Raw genomic sequence first — 18,311 nt, 5'->3', positions numbered from 1 at the left:
TAAGCACCTTTAGCTTTAGATCTGTATTTATAACTTTTAAGAAAGTTTTATTTTCATTCTATAACAAAAATTAAATTTCACTGAGGATATATTTTGAACTGGCTTAAAAAATAAATTATCCCTTTTGTCATCTTTCATAACTAACTCTTCTTTGTAAAAACATACAAGCATATTAATTTTTATGAAATATTAATATATTATTTTAGATTCATTGAATATTCAATATCATGGTAGAAGAAACAAGACCCACACCTTTCGATCTTATAACCTTCCTGCCCTATGCTTGCAAACAATTACAAGCTTCTTTTGATGTGAAAATAGAAACTCGAATTCTGGGTTAGTTTAGTTTTTTTTCATAATACCTATTTCAGTTCATACCAATTCACCCGGCTTCGCCCGTGGTACAAATAAAATAAGCTAAGGCACCGTATTTTCCAATATTTTCCATTGGTGAAGTAATTTTTTTTGACATTGGTCCAGACGTTAGATCTAGAGCCTAGAGGAGATTTCTCCACATTCTATTCAGCGCTACAGAACTACTCAAATCGCTTATAATGTTAACTGAAAATGTGGGTAGTCTGTGTTTTCTATTTTTATCATCGTTACGTGAATATGCGTTTGATTAATTTATTTATTTGTAATTTTTCAAAATCTAGGTTTTAATATTTATTTCAATGTTTTTAGAGGAATATGTAAGTGCACAAGAAAAGAGTAAAAAACCAATCCGAGAGAAATCCATATTGCAAAACACATCTCCGACGCCAATGTCACCAGAAAAAATAGAATCTCCCGTGGTATTCCTGAGTGATAACCAAGACCTGGAAATCGTGTGCATCTGCGCCGTGTGTGACACTGCTGGCCGCCTCATAGAGTTGCTCTTCCAACGAACAATTATTCCTAGACTCCTCCTCAAAGTTGTTACTCTGTGCATACCATATCAACCCTATCTTAATAAAATATCAATACGGTTGAGCACGATCGACGGTTACGCCCTACATGAGATCACCAATTGTCTTCCACAATCGCACATCACAGAAATATGCCTCAATGATTCTCCAGTACTGCAACGCAACTACTATTTGCTACTCGAATATCAAACCCAATTGAAATGTTTGAGTCTCGATCGATGTGAACTAGAGGATGACGATTGTGCTGCAATTGCTGCTAAGTTGGTGTATCCCCTTCCAGCGTCGAGAACTCTGTGCGTTTTATCTCTAGTTTCTAATTCTATATCGGACGGGGGCGCCACAGCATTAGCAACGATGCTTCGAAGTAATCGGCAGCTACGTTTCCTCAATCTATCTGGAAATCACATAACGAATACGGGAGCGTTAGCCATCTTTCATAGTCTTATGGAATTCTCAATGACATACGAAGAGATTATATCGAAACGAATGCGAAACATACAGTATATAAAGCTACAGAAGGAAGTTTATACGAAATGTTACAATGAATTGATCACTACGTTCCATAGCCGCAAGTCGATCGATGAGCGCAGTACGGGACGAAAGAAAATCATGCCAGCCCCCGCCAAAGCGCCACGCACTGCGCTCGTTAGCTCCCGACCGAGCCAGGTGGATAACGTCGCCTTAAAAGCCGAGATGATGACTCTCGACCTGATCGGCGCATATAACGATCCGTTTTGTGATAGGAATACCGTACATAAGAATGAGTACCTATACTCGATCGGTAACATGAGCCTTTCGTATCTGAATTTGTCCCATAACTATCTAGAGCAGCCGAGCATAAAGAAATTGGTGGAGTTGATGAGGTATCAGTCCAATCTAGCGAGGAAGCCGCAGCCCGGGTTGGTGCGTGTTGTGATAGAAGGAAACCCACTGCCGCTGAGCAGCCGCGAACTAGACGCGCTGCAGGACCTGGCGGACGCAGCGGGCGCCAACCGACTCGGGGGAATCAACAAAAGTGAGAAATTCAGGGGGAAGTTGAGATAGCTTTTATAGGCATTTTATAGTTTAGATTTATGATACGTTTTAAGAATTTCATATGTTAGTAATTTACCTAAGTTTTAGATATAATTATTAGCAATAAAATAATGTAGTTTTAGAAAAATATATAAAATAAATGAAACAAGATTTAATTTGAAACTTTTATTTTAACAATTAGTAATATTATAACAAAGCTTTGAAATAAGCACCCTTATAGTTTTGCTACATATGATAACACAATGATTAAGCTGCATGTAAAGCAATAAGATCCAAAGCAAGCATAGTATATTAAAGCCTGCACTATATCTAGAAAAAATACATAAACTAAGCGTGACGTACACAGAACCCTAAAATTATTAAAGCGATTCTATATACAGGGTGTCCCGCTTTCAGTATACTAAGCGCGAAGGGACTTGTAGTTATGCATACACTGATCACATAAAAAATTATTAAATAACAAAATTACGCGAAAAATTTTTTGCTAAATTTTTCCTTAAAATCCATGTATTCGTTTCTAGCTTCGCGCAGCCGGCATAATATACCGCTTCGCTAATGTGAGTATTTTGTCTATGGAAACATAATCTTAAACGATAGCTCACATGCGGGTGGCAAAGTTAGGCGGTTTGCTTGTTGGGGGTGTACATATGGAATTTTAAGAATTCCTCTATTTAAAAAAAAAAATGCGTCTGGAATTTTATAATTATTTTTTACGTACTCAGCGTATGCAAAACTACAAGTCCCTTTGCGCTTAGTATACCGAAAGTGGGACACCCTGTATAAGCTGGATGACACGTGGCAGTCAAATGGATAATTCCTTAAAGCATGGTTTAATGCTCTAAAGATAATTCAGTTATTTCATTAGAAGCCTTGAAATACGTACGAGCCGCCGCACCGGCTGCGTTAATTAAATAGCACGTGCGTTTTCAAATTTCAACATTTGCGTTAAGAGGACGTGTGTGACTCGAAGTGCGGTCGGCGCGTGTTGGTGCGGCGCAGACGCGTGGCACGCACCAGCTCGGGCGTAGCGGGCCGCCGCACCGGCTGCGTTGACGCCATGCGTAGGTGCGTGTATAGCGGGATCTGAGCGTTACAGATTAAAATAGTTACATATTATAACATAAAAATTTATGGTACAATTAAAATTAAAACTAACAATTCTTTGAATTCTTCTGTTCAGTTGACGCCTATAAAATAAAAATAAAAAATCTCAATGGGATTATCCTTACGGTAGGCAGCGAGTCGTCAAGCACAATAGCAGTAGGTTGCTCTGGTCTTGGTGGCAAATTGAAATATCGGCCGAGGAGCGGCTGCGGTGGCGGTGCGCCGAACGTGCGCGTGCGCAACTCCGTCTCGGTGATGTCGCGCAGCTTGTCCACTTCCACTTGCCCAGGCACGTAACGGGACACGTAGCCACTGCGCCACACCTAAATGATGTTTGTTACATTGGTGTTTAGCGACATAATAATTGAAATATTTATAACAAAAATATAATATATTATGTATTATGTAATGAATGAAAAATTAATATGTAAAATATAATATGTGTAAAAAAGGAAAGCCTATATCGCATAAAAATTTAATTGAATACTAGCAGAATGTGGATGTCATCAAATAACTTGTCGTTTGGTTCTAAACGGAGCTATAGGTTAGGTTATTCAATTATGTACTTATGTACAGACCTTGAAAGTGGTGAAGCTGGCGACTTTGCGCACATCGGGTGGGAAGCGTGGCACGTCGAGTGACCACGGCACAAAGCTGCCCAGCGTGCCCACGTACTCGCCTGACAGACGCCACGCACGTACGCTGTAGTCTGATGAGCCGCTGATACACACACATATTGTATTGGCAATTAATTCAATATTCTGTGGGTATATATTAAATTTATTGACTAGAGCTGCTGCTGCATGAGTTAATACTCATTAGTAGAAATTACCGTGAAACCGGAAAAGAGTAAATTAAATAATCGTTTAATCGTTCGAGCATTTTATGCAACTTACAACAATACAGGGTGTAATCGTTAAGTGTGCACAAGCGATTATTCCGTAACTATTGCAGATATCAAAAAACTTTAAACTGATATCGAAAGTACTTAACCTAATGAGTAAAATGGCCATAATAAATTTTTAAAAATAAAACGAGAAATAACCAAAAATGTTACATTAAACGCTTCCATACAATTTATTTCCCATACATTTTGTATTCATAGTAGATTTTCGAAGTGACGTCCTTATTGTGCAATACAATGAGGAGGTCTATTTACAGTTTCTAAATGAACTTCCCTCCAAATTTGCGAAGTAATTAAAGCAGAAAACCAAAAAAACAAAAAAAAAAGCTAAAATCTTTCATATTAAATGTATAGGTTGATCCAAAAGTAATGATAATTGGATATTTCCTGTGCACATAAAAATATAAAATAATTGTTTTATGTTTGCTCATGTAATCACTAAGTTATCACAAAAAAATTATATCTACAGGCCACGTTTCCAAGTATTAACATTAATTTTAATGTGAACAGTGCGAGCCAGAATGTTTCCCGACGAAAAGAAGAAACAACGATTCGACATTTAGAGGGTAAATTTCTAAATTTTTAATGAGATCAGGATAATTTTTTGTCACGATTTGTGACCATGGGCGTTACCTGGGTTCACCATGTTTATGCTGAAACCAAGAAACAATCAATGGCCTGGATGCGAGCTTCCAAAGTGACGGTGAAGATTTTCAAAGTGAAAATTAGTGGGATAGATTAAAGCCGTAGTTTTTTGGGACGCTGAAGAAATGTGGAATATTTTAAGAAGGTAGCCACTACTACACAGGGCTCTTACTACACAGACCAAATTAAAAGATTGCGGGTAGGTTAGTAAGAAAAAGAGACATGGCAAACTTCGGTCTTGAATGTAGGTTCACCAAGACAACGCACCAGATCACAAAGCGTCAGTTGCGATGGCTGCCAATCAAAAATCGGCATTGAAAATGCTTGAACACCCACCCTGTTTGTAAGATCTAGCTCCTAGTTAATTCTATCTCTTACCTTGGCACAGGAATCACCGTCGATACAAGAAATTTTAAGACGACAGCGAAGTGATGGCCGATTTTTAGGGGTTTTTGTAGATGAAGTCAAAGTTTTTTTTTCTAAGTTAAGGAAAAAAAATATCGAAGTATATTATCTAGTTAGAAGACTATCTAGAGAAATACATAATTATTTTAACTGTAATGACCTTGTTTAATATTGATTATCATTACTTTTGGATCAACCCATGTACATGGGATATTCATATCTCATACTAAATGTATGGGAGGGTTTAAAGTTAATTTTTTAGATATTTCTCGTATTATTTTTTAAAATTTATTATGGCCATTTTACTCATTAGGTTAAGTACTTTCGATATCAGTTTAAAGTTTTTTGATATCTGTAATAGTTACGGAATAATCGGCTGTGCACACTTAACGATTACACCCTGTATAATATACTCTAGTCTCTAAAGCTTATGCAACAAAATTTGAAAAAAAAAAATCAAAGGTCTCAAGTTATTTTAATGTAAGTTAAATGTGTACTATGTATTTAGTAACTGTCCGCTTTAATTCCAATAAAAACAACAACAGGACAGCGGTTACCTGAACAGCAGCTCGAGGTGGTCGACATAAGCGAGCGCGGTGACGCAGCGCAGGTGCGCGCGCGCGGAGCTCAGCAGCAGCGGCAGCGGCTGGTCGCGCACGCTGCGCTTGGCCCGCCCCTCCACGCGGTCCCGCCACAGGAACGGGAACTTGAGCCGCAGCTGTGGCATGCTCACGTGCTCCTGCGCAACGACCAACGAAAATAAGATATGAAACTATAGAATTCTCTTGGTATAAGAATGAAGAATATCTTGGTTGAACAAATTTATGAAAACTTATGCACATTGGTGTATGACGATTTAAAAAAAATATTATTGAAAATTAGCCGTACGTCTATTATTTCTTTAATGAAATCAAAAGTGGAATATATAGATAAAAGATAAACAGTTCTATATAATATTATATTGTATTGATGCAAATAAAGAATATTTGAATTTGAATAACCTACCTTTTCGAGCGTTAGATAGTTCGTCATGAGCCAAATCTTAATGTATCCCACAGTAGTCCCAGTGAACAGGTAATTGTTATCAACGTCGGTGGCGAAGGCCGACACGTAGTCCCCGGCGGTGTGGATGCCCTGGAACGCGCCCTGGATACCGCCCGCGGGGTGATCTGACCAGCACTGGATTTGTCCATTTTCCAGGGACACCATTAGCGATGCTGGAAAAAATAATTAAATGTGAATATGAAGCTAATAAGTTATTCAATGGTTTTATTCATTTAATGATTTTCCTACGATCCTTTCCTAAAATCACACAAGAATGAATGGCAAAAAAATTAAGCCATTCAGCCTATAAAATCAGAAATATCTTTGAGTCATGTAGAATTTATAGAAAAAGTGTCTAAGTCAATTGTATTGGAATTTTCAAATACATGTTTTATAAATGTTATGTAGGCTTACTCACCAACACGCATATGGCACGGTCGCGTCTGCAGGAAGATCATGGCGTGCACGGCGAGCTGGCGCATGCGCTGTGCGCGCGCGGGCAGGCTCACCGTGGACACGCGCCGCGCGCGCGCCTTCTCCATCGCAGACGCTGCGTCGATTAGGGACTCGCGCGCGCCACCCATGCTGTATATATACAATAGCTTAGAGCATTATTAATGCTCTGAGTACAAAAGTATAGAACAAGCTATTGAAGGCTGCCATTTTGTAATTGAATTAAATCCGTAAATTCAGAAATAAGTTATTGTTTTTGAATTTCTTTAGTCATCTTGTTGATGTTTCCACAGCTCAAAAAAAACGTATCTGCTGTTGTTGTTTTTTTTTTTTTTCATTTAACAATTACTGCGTACATAATTTTAAAGAAACTTGACTTCTATACGTATTTACTCTGTAAAAGGACAGTAAAATATACTGTGTGTTATAAGCAAAGTGCAATATAAGTAGACAATATGACATTAACTAATTAGAAGTAGAAAAAAAACTTCTTTTTTATTACGCAAAACAATGATAGGTAATGTTTACCTAGGGCGGCGCAGCATGGAGGAGCCGCGGTGCGCGCTGCTTCCGGCAGTGGCAGCGTGCGGTGACGCGGCTCGCTTGTTGTACTGCATCTTTATGCGAAGCATCGGCTCCGTACACGAGAATCGTCTGCGGAATCAAGTAAAAAATTATTAATAAATGTTATATGGGTCTGTGTTGTGTTGTAATGCGTTGCGTTGATATGCATTGAATTGCGCTCCGTTGCGTTGCGTTGCGTTGCGTTGCATTGCGTGGCGTTGTATTGTATTGTGTCATGTTGTGTTGTAATTGTTTGTGTGTAATTGTGTTTTATTTAACGATAGTTTTATCCAATAAGAAATTAAAGCTTCCGAACGATATTAATTCATTTTAGGTGGAATTTCTTCAGTTAGCACAATGTGCCATCATCACAATCCTACATGACACTTAACCACTCACCGATAAGGCTGCCCAGTCTCCAGCTTCCAGAATATCAGCTCGGAATTATAGGACGACGTGGCGAGCGTGATGGGGTGCCGTGCGGCGGCGGCGAGCACGTCGTCCGTGTGCCGCGTCTCCCACGCCTTGCCCGTGCGCGTCGTGCCGCCCTCCTCGAACTCCGTCACGTGCCGGTTCCAGCCGACAGCCATTATGCTGTGATATTATGTATGAGGGACAATGAATACGTGGATAGAGGAGCCTTGCAAAACTTTAAAATTTAATGCAAACTAGGACCAAAATTGCTATCAATTACGACTAAAACTGATAACAGAAGATAAATAGTTTAACATAACTAAATGTTAAATTCTGAGCAACACACCGGCCTTCCACCCAAAAGCAGTTGGTGACTTCGCACATGTGCTCTATTGTCATCTCCTTCAAGCACACTCCCGTGTTGAAGTTCCACACCTTGATTGGTACAGTTTTATTTGAATATTAATATAGCGAAAGTATATGTGGATATACAAATAGTGCAGCTACACAAATAGTGTAACTATACAGGGTGTCCCACTATTGGTATACTAAGCGCGAAGGGACTTGTAGTTTTGCATACACTGATCACGTAAAAAATACTTAACAACAAAATTACGTCAAAAATTTTTTGCTAAATTTTTCCTGAAAATCCATGTTTTCATCTCTAACTTCGCGCAGACGGCATATACCGCTTCTCTAATGTGAGCATTTTGTCTATGAAAACATAATCTTAAACGATAGCTCACGTGCGGGTGGCAAAGTTGGGCGGGTTGCTTGTTATGGGTGTTCACATAGAGTTTTAAGAATTCATCTATTTGAAAAAAAAATGCGTCTGGAATTTAATAAGTATTTTTTACGTACTCAGCGTATGCAAAACTATAACCTCCTTTGAGCTTAGTATACCAACAGTGGGACACCCTGTATAAGCTGTGTTGCTAGAACTCAATAAATGTGACATTTTATTACCCTGAGCGTACCGTTCCTGGCGCCGGTGAGAAGCAGCTGGTGCGCTGGGTCAAAGCACGCGGCCGTGATCTCCACTGGGATCAGCTCGCCGTGCAGCAGCCGCACGTGTGCGTCGCGGATCAGCACGTTGCGCTTGCCTAACAGGCAAAGCGCACAGCATAAGTATATGAATTTTTGTCAGACGTCACATGACTGATATCTTCTTCGTCATTCTTATCATGATTTCTTTCAGCAATTCTCTTTTTAATTTCTCTTTTGTATGTTTTACATAAATAAGAATAACTTGTGTTGCTCCAGTACTTACCAGTGACGGGATCCCAATTAATAATGATGCTATCCATGCCACACGTAATGATGACCTTGAACAGCGGATTATAGAGTATCTTGGCGACGGCCCGCGAGTGCGTGAAGCCGTCCGTGTGGTGCGGGTTGATCTGCTCGTCCAGCACCAACACCGCGATCTTGACGGCCGCGAGGATCAGCTCACGGGTCGCCGGGTTGTACACGGTCGATATGGGCGTGCGCTCGCCGATTTGGGCCGGGATGTCGATGTAGCTCTAAAGTATTGTGGATACTTGCAGAGCGTGGCTTATGTTATTATTATTACGAAGTTTTGGCATACATTTTGATTATTTAAATGATATTTTTTACAGTTTTATGTATTTTTATCTTATCTGTTTTATCTTTTTATTACCACGAAGAGAAAAATAAATTTTCCGACCAAAAATACTTGTAATGTATTAATTTTATAAAAAATTGAAACTGCACCTACTTGTATGCAGCACTGGCCGTGTATATCCCACGCCTTGATGACGCGGTCGCGTGCGAGCGAGTAGACCCGGGCGGGGCCCTGCAGCGCGAGCGCGAGCACGGCCGCGTGGTGGCCGTGCAGAGTGGCGCTCGGCGCGCGCGGCACGAACGGGTTCCACACGCGCACCACGCAGTCAGGCCCGCCCGTCACTAGCACGTGTGCTTCTTCGTCGAACGCGAAGCATTGGATGCCCTATTATTGAAAAAAATCTAAGAATTTTTTTGAAAAACAAAAAGTTAAAGCAACAAATACCCTCTCAATCACAAAGTGAAATTTAAAGTTATTAATTTGTCACTAACCTTATCCACACGGAACATGTTGTGCGTCTTGGAACCCGCGAGGTCGCACATGAGCAGTGAGTCGGGGCAGGTTGCGCACGAAACGATGCAGTGTAGCGACGCGTAGTACGACACCTGCCGCACCCACTCCGTGTGCACGCGCCGCAGCTCCGTCAGCCGCAGCTCGGGGAGCAGGTGCGGCTGGAACAGTGTCTTGTTGCACTTACTGCTTGAAACATTTCCAAATAAAATTCTGTATTCAATACCATATGGAAAACCTATTCAGTATTCAAACAATCTATCCCAATGCCCGATCGGCAGAACTAAAAGCTTTGTCAGATTCATAGAAAAACTCTGCAATTTAAACGGCTCTTTTGGCAATTTTCGACACAAAGAAAATATCTCTCACTATTTTTGGGTACCTTTTTCTGCAGATCCACATGGCGCAGCTGCAGTAGCGCGCGGCCGGGCTGGTTGCGGAAGGGCCCGCGCTGCACGGGCGAGAACTGCAGCACGCGGATGTTGCCGCCCACGTCACCGCAGATCAGCGTGCACTTCTCCGACGGGTCTTTGTGGAAGTGGTAGTACATCGTGCATATCTGTCGATCATACAATGATCAGTTTGGAAAATTTATTGTGCAAACTTACAACCAGCAGCTATTATGGCTTAAAATAAATTATAAATTACTGCAAAATGACGGTAAAACGCTACGCTATAACGCTATAACGCAGCGTAAAGTATGCGTTCTATGATCTATCCATAGAAATCCAAATATACCGATCGGTACACGATTAGATTTCTATAATATACTGTGATTCTCTGTAATATACTACGTAAGAGATTTAATCACGTGCCATCGGGATACCGCTACCCAGGGCGGTAGCGGATACCGCTCTTATCAACAAACATGAACAGGCCTTTACATATAACTAGTGTTTGAAACTCTTACCATATACTCCCAACTAGTGATGACAATCTTCAAAGTAAATGTCTTGGCAGTGCAATCATAGAAACGTAGGTCTCTCTCCGTAGAACTCGTCACAATGATGTTCACATCAGGCATACACACCATATCGGTTACCCAGGTTGAGCGAACCTTTAGATGGGCTGTTTCACCGTACAATTAATAATTATATGATTTGCGCTATTTAGTGAATTATTATTTTATTATTATTTTATATTATTATTTTATTCTATTAAAAAATAATAATTAAAGTCAATTACTTACTACTTTATACTTTGCTTACACATTCGTGCAGTTATTCGCCTCGCCAATCGTACGAATGTGTAAAATGTGCGTTATGACGAACAAAGATTATGACCAGAAAGTTTATTGTTTTAAAATTAATGTACTAACGACTCGAAGAGAAAGCAGTTCGTAAGAGTGTCATATCGAGCGACCACCAGTTTATCATACCGTCTCTGCTGGCCGTTATGTAGTTACCCGTCAACATGTCCGTTGTTCGATCCTGTTTTTTAGGTAATCATTTTTATACGTTTTATTCATTTATTTAGGTAGCTATTTTTGTGTACAATTCTGTCTGAATTTACTGTTAGATACCATAAAAAAATGTGTGCGTGTACTAGTGTACACACGTAAGATGTGAAACTTTTTTATGACCTTATATTTTTTTCAAAAAATAATTTACTTTACAGAAATACGTCGAATCGCGCGTGGTCGGGATAAGAAAAAGATGGCGCGTAACGGAAAAATGTCACGCGAAACGAAAAAATGTTACACTAAATTTTTTTCCAACCCCGATAAAGAAGTTTCACTTCAAGAAGAAAGGTACTTTTTCGGGGATAAAACCACATCACAGTAAATCCAACTTTCACAAATTAACAGATATCAACCAATAGCTGATTGAAATCACATACAACATCATGTGCAAGCATATAATTTTTTTTTTTTTAATTTATTCCAGACACCGATAATCCGTTAATATACGAAATGGATAAAATCGCTACAATTCAAGCACAAATATGAAACCTTCGCGACGTCTGGACAAAAGCATATCCTCGATATAGGATGGCGATGTTGCGAGCGCATCACGGTAGGAAGACCCATGATGGGCAGTTGTAATGACGCTCTTTCATTTTCTGGATCATTGAGAAAGTAGCCGAGCAGTAAATGTGATACTAACTCATCCCAGTCTATTTCGCCTTCACGAGACGTATTGATCTAAAAAACAAGAGCCATACTAATATTAATACTATTATTGATTGTGAATATTGATAATAATTTCATGGTAATGATAACTCATACTTTTAGAAATAGGATATTAAATTCATCATCATCATACTCCACATTAAGCAATGTGCGCAATAAATTTCTAAATTCATTTGGTAACATTTTATTCCTATATGCTTCTTGGAATGCATCTTTAATTTTGAGCATATCTGCCGTTGTACATCTTTCGTGAAGAGGGGCATTCTTCCACCTAGTGCGAGTAAGGGCAGCAGTACTGACTTCTGATTTGGATGATATGGACATAATTGATTTTACTTCGACGTCGTTAGCCATATTTAATTAATCTAAAGTAAATAACTGTACAAAATTACAATATTTTAAAAATAAATAAAAATCTTTGATTAATTGTCTTAGTTGATTGTAATGAAATTCTTGTCAACTTTTTATTGTCACATTACCATTTTTCAAAAGTAAACGATATGAGACAATATCTAGCAAGCCAAGTCTATGATATTGTGCGTGCGGTGTCTTTCCTGCTGGCGTACAATCAGAGAATTAATGTAGAACGGGGCGCCGTAAATATTCGAAAATTTAAATTAAGGCCTGATGGGCTTAAAAGACTTGTATCTAATACAGAAGATTTTATAAAAAATACATAATTGTCAAGTGTCAAATCTTCACTTCACATGACATTGACAGGAGAGTGGAGACAATTCGAAAATACGAAATTACAAAATAACCTATTTTGGTTAAAATATATTAAATAAATACACTTTTTTATTCTCTAAAATGCGATTAACATTGAAACTATTAGGCAACCATCATCCATCTTTCATAGCTCGTACAGTATTCGTTAAAAACAACGATGTAGACAGCGCTTGCAGGCTCCTGAACAGGATTTTGGGAAAAGAGGGAATCCTGGAGCAATACAGGCTTACAAGATATTATGAGAAACCATTTCAGGTACAGTTTTACTTAGAAGAACATGTTAATCCATAATAAGACTGTTTACATTTATACAAATACGAAATTTGGTTTTCTATTCAAATATATTTTTGTTATATTTCACAGGTAAGGCGAAGAGTGAACCATGAAAGGTGTAAGGCCTTATACAACGAGGACATGGCCAGGAAAATCGAGTTTGTGCTACGAAAGAACAGACATGAACCATATCCAGGATGTCATTAACTATTTATATTAGTTCTTAGCTGTAGTTATAACAAAATGTTAACAATAAATCATTAATTTAATACAGTTACAAGGGTTTTTTTTTAACAAATCTTATTAAATATGTCTCTATCCTATCTGGAGTGGATTACATAAATTCTGATATTTTACTTGCCAAAAATTATGATTCAAACAAGATTAGAAATAGAATATGTACTAACTCCATCTCCATCAAAAAATTACTTTTGATCATAGATGAACTACTACTACTATAATTTACACAGCACACATTCATTCAATCATCATACACAACACCTTTGCGACAAATAAGAAAAACACAAATAAACAATGATTAAATAACATTTATTCTTAAAACAGCACCTAGCAAAATATTTACAAAAGTTATAAAGTATTGTCTTCAGTTATAGTTTGAGGGAAGCTATAGTGACTAGAAGGTAGAGTTGGCAGGGGCCCAGGGGGCGTGGCGGGTGTCACGTGTACGAGAGGCAGGAGTCGCGTCGTCTCACGTAGAAGTGATAGCGGTAGCAGCGATGGCACGTCTTGATGCCGCAGCGGTAGCTCAGCCCGCCCTGCGGCTTGCCCTTGCAGTACTTGAGCCCGCAAGGGTACCAGTTTACGCACACCTGGAAGTGATAAATATCGATAATGATTTATCACAGAGAAATTTATCAAATTAAGTTTTTGAGTAAAGAAATAATCCGTTGTGGAGGTGAACTTTAATAATTAGACAATTGAAAATTAAATATACTCAAACTATCAAACATACTTACAAGGAATACCTATACAATAAGCTATAAAAAATCTTGTTGTTTATAGGAATTTTTTGCATTTACATCTTTGCAAAAAATAGCAATAGCCCACAAATCGATAGACCATCCACAAGTCAATAAAAAATTCACAAAACCATCTTTAAATTTAACCTAAAGAAACAAAAGAGCGTGTGTGCTGAGCACATGTGAAATTTCTTTGGAAAATTCGAAAATATTAAAATTGTCGCCTTACTCCATCACCTGCTGTTATCTTGAAATTTTACTCAACGTGCCTAAACAAGTTTCACCTCAAAATTATTCATATAAGTACTTCCTATAACAAATAAACACTCACCTCCAAGTGGCATATGCACTCGGCAGCGGCGTCCGTCTCCGCGACGCACGCGCCCACCCGCGGCGCGCCGTCCGCGCTGTCCGACAGCGCGTGCGAGGGGAACGGACTCACTTCGGACGCGTACGACGATTGGTCCATACCTGGTTTGTGTATTATAAGAATAGGAGGGTAGTTACTTAATAAAGGTTATATTGTAAGAAAAAAAATTGGTTGTTTGTAAAGTAGGTTTACGATCGAGATGTTTACGTGATAACGTCTTATTGGTGGCAGCGCTCGAGATGAGACGGAAGATCGGTCCGTCTCTCTCTCGTTATACCTGCGATCGCGCTCGTGAGGTTTTGGTGTGACACGAGTTTCTGAACATGTCACCCGACTAAAACGATTTTAAAAATGTTATCACGTTAAAAAAAATGTTGCTCTGCCATGCTTCTATAAAGACAAGAAATTTAATGTGGAAATCTGCGTCCCTAGGTAATTGAGTCACAATCTATTTCCTTTTTAATTAAACATTTTTAATTAGCATGCACATAACACATTTTTATATTTCAAACTAGCGGTCCGCCCCGGCTTCGCCCGTGGTACAAGTTTACGTTTTCTGTACATAAGAAACCATCCTCGTACTTCAAGGAATATAATAAAAAAAGAATTATCGAAATCGGTTCAGCCGTTCTCGAGTTATGCGCTTACCAACACATTTTGCGATTCATTTTTATATTTCAAATAAATAAAATATAAATATTTGATCAAAAATTTACCAGGTCTAGGCGCCCATCTTGTCAAATCAGCGGACCGTATATGAACCCTGTCTTTAGCAGCAGCGCAGTGCCTAGCTGCGGCGGGCGATAGCAGTCGCGTAACACGACCCGCCCATGCTGTGGCTGTTGTCTGCCGCCAACCCTTGTCTTCTTCTGCTACTCGCACTGTTCCTGGATTTTTCTAGAAATAAAATTTATAGGAATTAATAGAGGCATGCATCCCTACACACCTATTTTGTATGTAACCTATTAAACAAAACAAAACCATACCATAAAAGTACCAATTGTGTTTTTTATACTAACAGAATTACAGAAATGAAGAACTGCAAATAAATTAAATAGTACTTACGATATGGTCACAACATACAGTGGTGGACGTTTAATTAGAAACACGTAACTCGATGAAGTAGTCATCAAATTCATTTAACATTTATGTATTAACGTATTAGAGATTAAGTATTATTTCTTATGTAATAGAACACCCGTTTATCTAGTTTTATAAGAAAATGCTTAATTTTTATCAAACGTTAGCTTAAATTAATAAAATTAAACAACTTTAAGTGAAGTCTGATTTCTGAGTATTTTCAGTCTGGACAACAAATTAGAAACATCATGGTTCGAGTGTTCCAAAGTCAAAACCTGTTGAAATGCCGCCAATATTTTTTTATTCTACAAATATTTGCACCGTTTTCTAAACATTCTATCTAAAAGTTTCTGAAAATTAATTAACTTTGCAGTAAAAATGGTTAAAAGTGAGATTTGTGACCCATCAACAAACACAGACAAAAACTGGAGTTACAGGAAAATTGCAAATCATTTAGAGTGTTCAATAAAAACATATTCAATGATATAGTTTATTTAAAAAAGCAAGCTACTTCCGATCAAGTGCCTAGAAAAGCTCGACCATGAAAAACCACTGCTCGCGAGGATAGGCAAAGATGGATCCATTTAAAAGTTCAAATTCTATTATAAAATTAGTTTTTTCCGAAGATGAACCTCGCAATGTGTCGATGAGATCGGTTCGCAGGCGGTAAGTCGAGGCAAAATTTTTTGGGAGAGCCCCCAGGAAAGTACAGCTTCTTACTAGACAGTACAACGACAACAACGATTTACATTTACTAAGAAATATTGCTCGTGGACAGTCTGCCAGTGAAAAGTTTTATTTTGGGACCAAAGTAAAATTAATTTAATCAATTCTGATGGCAAAGGATACGCGCGTTGTTCAGTTAACCGGGCCTTAGATAAATAAACAGTTCAGCATAGCGGAGGAAAAATTATAGTATGGGCACGTATGGGGTTGTTTTTAGATTGTTATAATCTTTATAGACAACAACGGCTTAACAACGTCGTGGCTTAGATTATATGAGATTTTAACACGTTTGCAAAAACATATTTCCTAATAGAATTGGAACCTTTAAATGGATCCATCTTTGCGAAAAGAATTATTTGCCTATGCTCGCGAGCAGTGGTTATTCATGGTCGAGCTTTTTTAGGCACTCAATCAGAAGTACCATGCTCTTTTAAATAAACTGTAGCATTGAATATCTTTTTATCGAACACTCTAAATTATTTTCAATTTTCCTGTAACTCCAGTTTTTGTCAAAATGTAAACTTAAAATTACTTTTCTTGTTGATGGGTCACAAATCTCACTTTTAACCATTTTTACTGCAAAGTTAATTAATTTTCAGAAACTTTTAGATAGAATGTTTAGAAAACGGTGCAAATATTTGTAGAATAAAAAAATATTGGCGGCATTTCAACAGGTTTTGACTTTGGAACACTCAAACCATGATGTTTCTAATTTGTTGTCCAGACTGAAAATACTCGGAAATCAGACTTCACTTAAATTGTTTAATTTTATTAATTTAAGCTAAAGTTTGATTAAAATTAAGCAATTTCTTATAAAACTAGATAAACGGGTGTTCTATTACATATGAAATAATACTTAATTTCTAATACGTTAATACGCAAATGTAACTAAATAAATTTGATGACTACTTCATCGTGTTACGTGTTTCTAATTAAACGTCCACCACTGTATATAACATAACCAAGAAGTGCAACTCAGGGTCCCAAGACACAAGTATTTCACTTAGTTTGGGACACACTGTTGTAAATTACTTGTGTTACATAAATGGACAAATAAATTTATCTCATTTCATTGCACTTTTTTATTGCTCTAAGGAACTACTTTCTGCAATAAAATTCATCTTACTTTCATTGATTTATTATTTTTTGTATAGATTAGGTGAAATTACTGGAGGAAACTATGAAGAAAATACAATGTCTTATATTGATATAGCAAATAAAAGAAACATTAAACCATATTTCAACTACCTGTCTTAACTTAGCCATAGCATCTGGAGCTATAAAGTCAGCTTGGGCGGCATGTGTGATGAAGCAGAGGGTCTGGTGGCCGCTCTGACCCAAGTCTTCCTCTCCTGGTATTATTACTTTCATAGATTCTACTTCCTAGAAAAAACAAAACATTTCAACAAGTGAGATGTATGTATGCAAATAATTAAATATCCACAAAATGGTAAAGCTTTTGTAAGTGATATTTTAGGTACAAATAATTATAAATATATAAGACTGAACTGTAAATTTTAAAATGAAAATTAATTATAAAAATAAATAAACACAATATATCTTACATTTGTAAAATCGACGAGTTGTGATACGTAAACACCGTCCAGTCGTAAGAAATCGAGAGTAACCGTATCCTCAGATACGTTGGCAGTTATATTCTCCTGCATAACATCACCACCCTGTATTTATGAAAACTAAATGTAAATTTGTTATAAACAAATACCATTACATTTTTAAAACAACTACCTACTTACCTGATTTCTAACATTTATTAAAAGTTGTAAATTCGAAGGTTTTATATTTAAGTACAACAAAATAACACTAAATATAAAGGCTCGCATTATTATAGGAATTTATCAGGAAACTTTCGTTTTCACATTTAACATTTATGTTATGTATTTGAAATAGCTAAATAAAACACGGTGATTGACCTTTGCTTTGCTATCTACTGTCGTTTGTCAATGTATTTTCAATGTCAATTTCGACAATTCCACAATTTGACAGAAATCACAATCGGCGTTACCGCGGCGTACAATTTCAAAACAAACAAAAAAAACAATTTTATTTCAGTCGATTTTTTAAATTTTTAATTAACTTTATAGAATCTTTAATAAAAATTATGAAATGCTTCACCTAAACAGGTTCGCGGTTCTTACGTATGATTATTGAATGCCTGACTATAGGTAAATTAATCGATACGGACTTGAAACATTAATTATTTTGTCAATCGAACTTGTAACATAATGTCAATTTTAAAATTCATCAGGTGAATCGAGGGCGAATCCTGTGGGCGAATCCCTGTCCCAGTAATATACTTTCTCTCGTAAATTTAGGGAGCAAAATGAGACATTACTATAAAAACACAACGCATTTAATAAGAAGGTGATTTTTATTCACAAGTAATCAATGCATTCGATTCTAGATGTCAGATTTCGATTTTTAGAGTAACGT

General features: G+C 37.6%; 4 protein-coding genes across 4 annotated transcripts; 2 read left to right on the top strand and 2 right to left on the bottom strand.

The window, feature by feature from the left end:
- The first annotated feature begins 40 nt into the window (after positions 1-40).
- On the top strand, positions 41-1,952 carry LOC149908714 (uncharacterized). Its single transcript, XM_090120280.1, has 2 exons — positions 41-336; positions 685-1,952. Exons 1-2 carry the CDS (start codon positions 228-230, stop codon positions 1,950-1,952), a joined length of 1,377 nt encoding a protein of 458 aa, XP_089976406.1. The 5' UTR covers positions 41-227.
- A 911-nt stretch (positions 1,953-2,863) lies between these two features.
- Positions 2,864-12,056, bottom strand: LOC149908713 (WD repeat-containing protein on Y chromosome-like). The gene is made up of 18 exons (XM_090101544.1): positions 11,799-12,056; positions 11,523-11,714; positions 10,890-11,001; positions 10,482-10,639; positions 9,954-10,130; positions 9,553-9,732; positions 9,215-9,445; positions 8,747-8,999; positions 8,443-8,579; positions 7,823-7,911; positions 7,462-7,656; positions 7,027-7,152; positions 6,464-6,630; positions 6,007-6,218; positions 5,559-5,740; positions 3,626-3,767; positions 3,173-3,370; positions 2,864-3,026 (listed from the first exon to the last, which is right to left on the bottom strand). Exons 1-18 carry the CDS (start codon positions 12,054-12,056, stop codon positions 2,889-2,891), a joined length of 3,147 nt encoding a protein of 1,048 aa, XP_089957670.1. The 3' UTR covers positions 2,864-2,888.
- A 360-nt stretch (positions 12,057-12,416) lies between these two features.
- On the top strand, positions 12,417-12,977 carry mRpS21 (mitochondrial ribosomal protein S21). Its single transcript, XM_090101543.1, has 2 exons — positions 12,417-12,686; positions 12,795-12,977. The coding sequence occupies exons 1-2, from the start codon at positions 12,513-12,515 to the stop codon at positions 12,909-12,911; spliced, it is 291 nt and encodes a 96-aa protein (XP_089957669.1). The 5' UTR covers positions 12,417-12,512; the 3' UTR covers positions 12,912-12,977.
- Positions 12,978-13,232: 255 nt separating this feature from the next.
- oaf (BRICHOS-like domain-containing protein out at first) lies at positions 13,233-17,824 on the bottom strand. Its single transcript, XM_090101542.1, has 6 exons — positions 17,615-17,824; positions 17,426-17,539; positions 17,109-17,243; positions 14,771-14,951; positions 14,016-14,155; positions 13,233-13,534 (listed from the first exon to the last, which is right to left on the bottom strand). Exons 1-6 carry the CDS (start codon positions 17,699-17,701, stop codon positions 13,382-13,384), a joined length of 810 nt encoding a protein of 269 aa, XP_089957668.1. The 5' UTR covers positions 17,702-17,824; the 3' UTR covers positions 13,233-13,381.
- Between the last annotated feature and the right edge of the window lie 487 nt (positions 17,825-18,311).

Source organism: Colias eurytheme, chromosome 4 (assembly GCF_061535395.1).
Source record: "Colias eurytheme isolate Ceu_HAF_F1 chromosome 4, ilColEury1 Martin Lab GWU primary, whole genome shotgun sequence".
NCBI classification, from domain to species: Eukaryota; Metazoa; Arthropoda; class Insecta; order Lepidoptera; family Pieridae; genus Colias; species Colias eurytheme.
This window is presented reverse-complemented; position numbering and strand designations above follow the sequence as displayed.

Coding starts and splice junctions, on each gene's coding strand:
- LOC149908714 (XM_090120280.1), top strand. CDS start 228: ATGGTAGAAGAAACAAGACCCACACCTTTCGATCTTATAACCTTCCTG. Junction 337..684: donor AATAGAAACTCGAATTCTGG/GTTAGTTTAGTT, acceptor CAATGTTTTTAG/AGGAATATGTAAGTGCACAA.
- LOC149908713 (XM_090101544.1), bottom strand. CDS start 12,056: ATGGCTAACGACGTCGAAGTAAAATCAATTATGTCCATATCATCCAAA. Junction 7,912..8,442: donor CCAGGAACGGTACGCTCAGG/GTAATAAAATGT, acceptor GTACCAATCAAG/GTGTGGAACTTCAACACGGG. Junction 6,631..7,026: donor TCCATGCTGCGCCGCCCTAG/GTAAACATTACC, acceptor GTATATATACAG/CATGGGTGGCGCGCGCGAGT.
- mRpS21 (XM_090101543.1), top strand. CDS start 12,513: ATGCGATTAACATTGAAACTATTAGGCAACCATCATCCATCTTTCATA. Junction 12,687..12,794: donor ATTATGAGAAACCATTTCAG/GTACAGTTTTAC, acceptor TATATTTCACAG/GTAAGGCGAAGAGTGAACCA.
- oaf (XM_090101542.1), bottom strand. CDS start 17,701: ATGCGAGCCTTTATATTTAGTGTTATTTTGTTGTACTTAAATATAAAA. Junction 14,952..17,108: donor CTATGGCTAAGTTAAGACAG/GTAGTTGAAATA, acceptor TTTTATTTCTAG/AAAAATCCAGGAACAGTGCG. Junction 14,156..14,770: donor AAGATGGGCGCCTAGACCTG/GTAAATTTTTGA, acceptor TACACAAACCAG/GTATGGACCAATCGTCGTAC.